At 33.6% G+C, this 8,413-nt stretch overlaps 1 protein-coding gene across 1 annotated transcript; it reads left to right on the forward strand.

Moving 5' to 3' along the window:
- Positions 1 to 134: 134 nt before the first annotated feature.
- Positions 135 to 3,346, forward strand: LOTGIDRAFT_154309 (hypothetical protein; the record flags this gene model as incomplete). The annotated part of the gene is made up of 5 exons (XM_009062007.1): positions 135 to 295; positions 428 to 502; positions 905 to 979; positions 1,253 to 1,421; positions 3,335 to 3,346. 5 exons carry the CDS (start codon positions 135 to 137, stop codon positions 3,344 to 3,346), a joined length of 492 nt encoding a protein of 163 aa, XP_009060255.1.
- Between the last annotated feature and the right edge of the window lie 5,067 nt (positions 3,347 to 8,413).

Consider the following 8,413-nt stretch of genomic DNA (forward strand, 5'->3'; position numbering starts at 1 on the left):
CATCTTTAACACCCACATGTTTTATCTAGTTCAAGTGATCAGCAATTTAATAGGTCTCATATTTATATATAGGGAACCAAAGATTGTTCTTCAACCATTGATATTATTATAAATATAACATACTGTAAAGAACTATGATATCTATTGAGAAAATCAATGTTTTGCAGACAGTAGATCAAGATAGGTCTGGTAAAATTACAGCAACTGAATTACAACAAGCTTTAATGAATGGAAACTGGTCAGCTTTTAACCCTGAAACCTGTCGTCTAATGATTGGTATGTTTGATAGAGACAAGTAAGTTGTGATACTCAAAATCCATGAAAATTCAGATTGGTGAATGCGCTAATAATTGAAGCTGTAGATGTCAATTTTGATTTTGAACAACATCATTTTGATGAAATCTTTGTTAATAATTCTATTTTACAGGAGTGGAACAATAGATATTCATGAATTTGCTGCCTTATGGAAATATATACAAGATTGGAAAGCTTGTTTTGATAGGTAAGAATATCAAGTGAGAATTACAAATATATTTCACTTTCAGTCTTTTTGAAATAGAGATTCAGCATTCTATATAATTGAGAATGTATATGTGCCCAACTTTTTACCCTAAATTGGCATATTCTATATTACTAGTACTGTAAATAATACAATCTCTAGGACAATGTTGTGGTAGATAATGTTGTCTGTTTTAGTCTACAGCCATGTGACAATCAGCTGACCATGATACTACTTATAGTCTCCCCCTGTTTGCATATTGAATTTTTTCTGTTCTGTAAAGCTGCAAATCACTGCTTGTGAAGCCGAATGCAAACTTTAGCTTTGAATTGTATTTTCAGACCCCTTTATAGAGTTATTTCCCTTTATATATTTAGTAATAATATCTTCATTTGATATTTTTAGATATGACCGAGATCGATCAGGCAACATAGATGCAGGAGAACTTCACACTGCTCTCAGAGAATTCGGTTATCAATTGTAAGTATATTTGGAAAATTTATATCAAATATACTGTTTATACTTTCTTGTGGTAACATTTGTAGTAATAATTAAGTATGCACACTTAAAATTTTAAGTGTGTATTTGATTGTATGCTCTCTAGAAGGCACAATTCTTGATGGATATTGATGAAACTTGGTTATATTGATAAATATCACCTAAACCTAATGATGAACCTTATGAAAATATAGTAGAAAAATAAAATACAATGAGTTATTGCCCTTGTTCTTTCAAACACAATATTTTCTTCAGATCACCTCAATTTTGTAATATTGTTGTAATGAAGTTTGATAGACAAGGGAGAAGAAGTATCAATTTTGATGATTTTATCCAAGCTTGTGTTATGTTAAAAACATTAACAGATAAATTCCGTGCTAAAGATCAACAATTAGTTGGAAATATCAGAATTAATTATGAGGAGGTAGGTACATGAATTAATTTGTGTTTAGCATGCAGGGTTCATTTTAAGGAGTATCACATGGCAGTTTGGGATTCCAAATGACCCCTTTTGCAATCCCATATTTTCTTTGGATTAGCCAAATTGAAATTTATCACAACTATCTGCAAATCAAATTGAATATTTGAAGGTTTACTGACGGAACATTTTAAATTGCCTTTGATTTTTTAAGAAATGCAAATTAAGATTTAACTTGTTTATGAAATATACAATTTTGTGTGATAAATTGCTAATAAAATTTCGCAATCTAAATTGAACCCTGTATGCCAGGGTAGCATTATGTGCTCTGGGCCTGCTTCATTTGTTATAGTATTGACAATATTGCCAGTTATAGTTTTCACTCCTCTCACTTTATGAAAAAAAGACACTGGCTCATTTTACTGATAATGTTAGAATATGACTAGATGTGAAGTAACAGATTCCTTGAAGTTCTCTTGTCAGGAATGCAAGACAAAAATCTGAATTCTTTTAAAAGGTTGCTTTTGGTTGAAAGGGGCTAAAGAAAGATTACATGCCTGCTAATTGGACATCCAATACATAGGTATTAGAGCTTATGTCCAGGCAAACTTTTTATGATCTAACATTTCCCATCTGCATCAGTCCAAAATGGGCATTTCATTTAATATCATTGTCATATCTTCATTATCTAGTATACATATAGACATTTTAATAACTTGAGAATTTAATTTTTCAGTTTTTAGAAATGGTTTTAGATACAACATTAGTTCGTGTATAACATATTTTATTACATTACAACTTCCATCACTTCCAGTGCTGATCTCTGATGAATAAAGTTACGATAAAATAAGATATTAAAGTGTCAGTGTTAGATTTTTTATGTTCACCAATGAAAAAAGATGACTAAAGTCTTTGGTGTTCAATTACAGCAATGTTTATAATCCTTAAATGGGGATTTATTTTGGTTCCATTCATTTATAATATTATTAGCTGAATTCTTCATCATTTTCCTATGGCCTTACACATGGATCATCTTATTATAGGAACTATTTATGAATTAGGACTGTTGGTCCAAATTGGCATGGTCCAGTCATACATGCAGTCCATCATAGTGTATTTTCAACATATTATATTACATATACATGTATATATTTCATAAACTAGGTAGTTAGCAATAGATGTGTGTAGATCATCACAAAAGCTATTGCTGTGAATTATTCTACTTACAGTGTCAGATATCCTAATTATATTGTCAGTTGAGTATAGATATCTATACTCTCTGAAACCATGTCTTATTTGTAATGTCAACATACATGATGAGATATTTGACTGATATTCTCAATATCAATTCTCAGTATCAATGTTGGGATATCTGATTGGGTAACTGGGTGCAGACATTGAGTTATCTGGCTAACATTGTCAATACCCATTTTAAGATATCTTTCTTTTAATGTTGGTACACACATTGAGATATCTTACTTACATTGTCGCTGTTCATGATGAGATATCTGACTTATAATGTTGGTACACACATTGTTTATTTGACTTAATATTGGTAGTACCCATGGAATACAGATTCAGAAAAAAAATAATGTGTAATTTGAGCATGGTGATAATTAAATGTTCCCACATTATTATAATGCAGATGTATGTATACATATATTGCTTTTTTTTTTTAAATTGGTATACTTTTTTGATGGGAGACCTCTCATTTTGATGTGAACTCATACATATATATAATTTAGTGGTAATAAAACATAAACAAATGATTGGATTATATTCTTTTATATTTTTTAGTATAAAGATATATATGTAACTAAAAATTAGATGTGTTTTATATTATTTTTTTCTTGTTAAATAATATGCTCTGTCTTTTTCATGTATTTCTGAATTGTTTGTTGATGTTATTTTCTGTTAAGTTTCAATGTTGACAGAATCAAACACCAGAACCAAAATAGTGTTGTAGTACTAGAGTGGCTCATGATATTGATTGTTTTACCTATAGTCCAGTGCTGTCTCTTGTGATATTTATTTTGTTTATTTATAATATTATGTAAATTGCAATTTGATATGATAACTGCACACAGACTTTTTTCTTCAGGTAAAGAAATTCCAATTATACAACATTACTGCATATATATCTATATCTGAAGTTATTAGATGGATATGCTTAGTTAATATCGAAGTGTATATTTCATAAATATGTGTACTGTATATAAAATTACTTGCTCAAATTCTCAATGAAGGGACTAAATTCATCCACTATCATATTATTATGCTTTCTTATAATAATTCTTCTAGAACTTGAAATGGAATTATAACAATTACAGTATATTATATAAAATATATATCTTTTATAAGTCATTGTATTTGATATGAATTAAAAGATTATATAATTTTTCTAGTGTCAACAAAAAATGTCGCCTTTGCAAATACCATTCAATCCAAATGTGATGGTGACATCATGATCTGGTTAGGTTCTTTGTGGAATTTTAGGAGCATGGAGTAAATAAGCCTATAAGTGTCTCTGATGTACAATAAAAGACTCAAACACATCCTTTGAATTCTTTGAAGGAACAGGTGCCCCATTTTTTTTTGACCAATGTACTAAAGTCTCAGAAACAGGAATTAGTAATCAGTGATCAGGACTCACTCTCAAAATTTTAGTCTTTAAATCCATGTGTGTACAGAATTATCTGAATTTGAATGTTAATATGATGACTCTCATTTTAAGATACTCTGTGATATATAGAAAATATAGAAATAGTGAGTAAATTTCCTAGTTTGAAGTATTTTTAAAGAAATTATGCAATTTTCTTACATTTCTAGTACCGGGTACTTCTGAAGACTTTCACAATCCAAAGAACATGTTTGAATAAGACAACTAAATTTCAATGCTTCAACAAAAATGTTGTCAGCTTTAAAACCTTATGTTTTAAGCAGATTATCATTGGGTGAATAGAGACCTTGAAAAAAAATTCACTTGAAGTGCATGAAGCATGAGATAAATAACTCATTGACATGAGTGTTTTGGGTATTTTAATATGTGTTGAAATGATGATGGACTATCTATTATTAAAAAACTTGAAAGGAAATAAGTAGTAATCATTCATTATTAAAGCTAGTATATAAGCTTACTCAATATATTATGGTATATCCTGAGGAATATACAAAGCCTACTCTTTATACAATTTACCAATAAAATTGAATTATTTATTGCTCATAATGTACTATTTAAACTTATTTTTATTATGTCTTTTTTATGTTTATTAGGTTTGTACCACCTAATTTCTTTGAACATTTGCCATGTAATTAAGGAGATTACCTCATGAATTGCTCATAATCAAATATAAAACAAATATGCCTGAAGCAAAGGCGACATTTTCACACCATATCTCTTTACAGCAATAACTTTGCTAACCATTTACTCATTGAATTGAAACAAAGCATAAAAATCGGCATCTGTGACTTAATGCAAATTCTATGTGTTATCAATTTAATTCTGGACACTTCCAATTATCATCTTTCGCTGGTCTCCTCTCGTCCTCTCGTGGAGTGGGAAAACTTCACCTTATAATCTTTGTCATACCCATTTACCCAACATTCTTTAATGTGCAAAGCAACGATATCTTTCTATTCGGGTGACACTTTTCCAAGTCAGCACCTACAGGGAGACACTGTATTGAAAAAGTCAAATCCGAGATCTACGGGGAAAATGAGTTTTTAAGGAGTGCTCGGCTTACAAGGAAAATTGCTTATAATTTTACGTAGGGATTGAATTGACCCTTTTACTCTTTGAACCACCACGGCCCCCACGTCTTAATTTGAGATATATGCATTTTGTATAATTATTATATTCTCACACACGAGATATGATCCTATCGCATATGTTGATTAGAATTTTATCCTACTTGTAACATTTTAATATTGTATAAGAAATGTTATCTTCAAATAACAGATCCTCTGTCCGAAACACTGATAATATCTATTATACAGTTATAAATATATTTTTAATATGAACTTAATCAAACGTTATTTGATGGTCTTTATAATTAGTCAAACCTTTTGAATCAAAGAGCATAGATAATAGTTGCAATTCCCGACTGATCGTGCCCAATTAGCAAATTAAACCGTCAAGTCGGTAAGATCAAAGGCGACTTCTATCGATGACCGACAAGGATGGGTCTTTGTTTCTAATGAATCAAATAAAAGGAATCGTTTGAAGTTCTCACTTCCGAAGCAATTAAAGCGAGCTAAAACAAGTGAAAAAGAAAGCCTATCTAAATCGGCCAGTAATAAGATTATTATTTAATCTCTTTAATGTCAGTCTCACAACTGACTCTTTGTTCCACACGAGAGCTACAAGATCAAAGGCAAAACTTGTTTTTCATGAGCATTATTTATTCTCTTATTTTTCTCTCGTGTATAATATAATACTTATTTGAAACGATTCTGATCAACAACTTCTAAAGTTTCGTGTCATTAATTATTAATTATTGTAAGGTTGCACTCGAAACGCAACTTTAAATAAGTAGAAAACAGTATATTTACAATGTTACGTCAAAGAGACACAGACATCATGCCTTTACGGATTCAGCTTAAAACATAGAAACTTCATATATTCTAACAATTTGATTGAAGATAGCATGACATATTATTGTAAGATATTTGATGAAATTTGTCCACGACACAAATTTATTATATTGAGGGACTAAACATATGAATTTGAATTATTGACCTTGAAGTTTTTAGGATCTTGCTCGACAAACTACGATAAATGACGATAGATTTCAGTGTATGTCTGCAATTAAAAGTTATAAAAGAATCAGATCTGTTAAGTTATCCAGGCAAGGCTTCTTTAAAATGTAAATTGTTGTAGGCTACTATAAAATCGGGTGTCCCATCAGAATATTTAACCTTGAGGAAATATCCATATAATTATTATCCTATTAAACAACAAAGTTACAAACTACAACTTTCTTTGATGATCGTAATATTTATGTTATTCGACATTTGTTAGCTATTAAACTTCTTGCGACAATATATAAACGTGGGAAATTTTTTAGACCAGTTACGACTATCGAAAGACAACGTGCCCTTTGACTCGTCATGCCCTTTGACTCCTTATTCACTTCACGTCCCCTACTTAAAACAATTGATGAGATAGGGTAGGTAGGTAGGTAGATGACCAAGTTAACGTTCGCTTCCAGCGGATGCTGATATCGCAAACTAGGTAGTTGTTGGTAGTCGTAGTAGTTGGTAGTTGGATTGGATCAAATTGGATGATTCGGCGTTGTTGGTTTGGTTGTTGATTCTTCGTTAGATCTGGTCGGGTCGAATGACATGGCGGTGAAACTCGGCCCTGGATGGTGTGGCGTGAGTTACTCGGTCTCCTTCATTCTTCCAAACTCGTTCTGATCATGGTATTTCTTGTTGATTGGTAGTCGAGTGGTAGTCGTTGGTTTGGTTTGGTTTGGTTAGATTATCTGTTATCTGTTGGAAAACTCGAAGACCTGAAAAAATAAGAAAAGAAAGTGAGAAAAAGAGGGAGGAAAGAGGGGGGGAAGCTTTCACAAAAGGGGGAGAGATGTTCTCTGATGTTTCTGCAATGAAACTTGTTGAATTGATTGGATATAATTAAAAAGTGTTAAGAAACTTTGAGTTTAAAAACTTAGTCTATCTGTTCAAGACAGATTTGGTTATAAAATGGAAGACTAGTTCCATTATCGTATACCAGTGGTCCGTGGTTGGAGCCAAAACATTCTGTATGGTGAGTGGTATGCCGTTGGTTTCCAGGTACTCTAGCAGTGGCTTACGAGCGGGTTTCAGTTCAGTGCATTGAATGAGGACATGCGACCTTGTGGCAACGTGGCCGCAGCGACATTTAATGGCGTTGAACTGATGGTCTCGTAGTACGTTGTTGGTCCGGAGTCTGGTTGCCACTTCACAGATGGCTACAGATGGATGGTTTGGTTTGGTTTGGTTTGGTATCTTCGGATCAATCTGGTATCTTGCGGTGTCGAGGTTCCGTAACATGTCGGACCATTTCTGGTTGATCCTAGAAGATACGATACTGCAGAACTCCGAATAGGAGTATTCTACAGGCTCGATATCCTCCAGACTCAGACTTTCCTTGGCACAACGGTCTGCTTGATCATTGCCAGGAATGGAGACGTGCGATGGAACCCATACTAATTCAATCTTCTGGTTGTTGTTGGTTTGGTAGTTGTGGTTAATTCTTCTTATTTCGGAAATAACTTGCAATTAGAAGAGGTGAGAAAAATAGATTGGAGGCTGCTTAGCGAGTCGGATAGAATCGCGGCATGCTCCGTGTGATTGACGGACAGCCATGCTACCGCGTCCCTGATGGCAAAAAGTTCTGCTGTGAACACTGAATAGTGCGGGGGGATCCTTTTACTGATGCGGATGCCTTTTGCTGGGATGCACAAACCGTAACCTGTTGCGGTACTACTCTTGGAACCATCGGTGTAGATCTTCAAATGGTCGGCGTACACGGAATCAATCAGATCAAGAGCGCGAGCTCTTGCTCCCACTGGGTTCTCGTGCTTGTTGGTACTCTGGATCAGCTGGGTGTTGACTGTCGGGTTGGTAACCTTCCAAAACGGAGTAGCCGATAGGCGGCGTTCAAGGATCGTTACTTGATCGAGCTGATGCTCTCTCAATAGATCAATGACCGCTTGCCCGTAAGAAATACTCCGATTCTTCTGGTTATTTCCGACACGAGTAAATCTTCTGATGCTGGAATACGTCGGACAGCTTTCGGACAAATACTGAAGTTTCCCCCAGAATTTGAGAGATAGCTCCTCCCTCCGAAGAGAGAGGGGTTTCTCTCCCACCTCCTGAAGTAGCGCCTCATTCTTCGTACCTACGGCTGCCCTGGTGGCAATACGTATAGCTTTCATGTGTAGAACGTCGAGTTTCTTCAGTTGTGTATCACTTGCTTTACCATAGGCAATACAACCATAATCAATAACTGA

Source organism: Lottia gigantea, assembly GCF_000327385.1.
Source record: "Lottia gigantea unplaced genomic scaffold LOTGIsca_5, whole genome shotgun sequence".
Lineage (NCBI taxonomy): Eukaryota > Metazoa > Mollusca > Gastropoda > Lottiidae > Lottia > Lottia gigantea.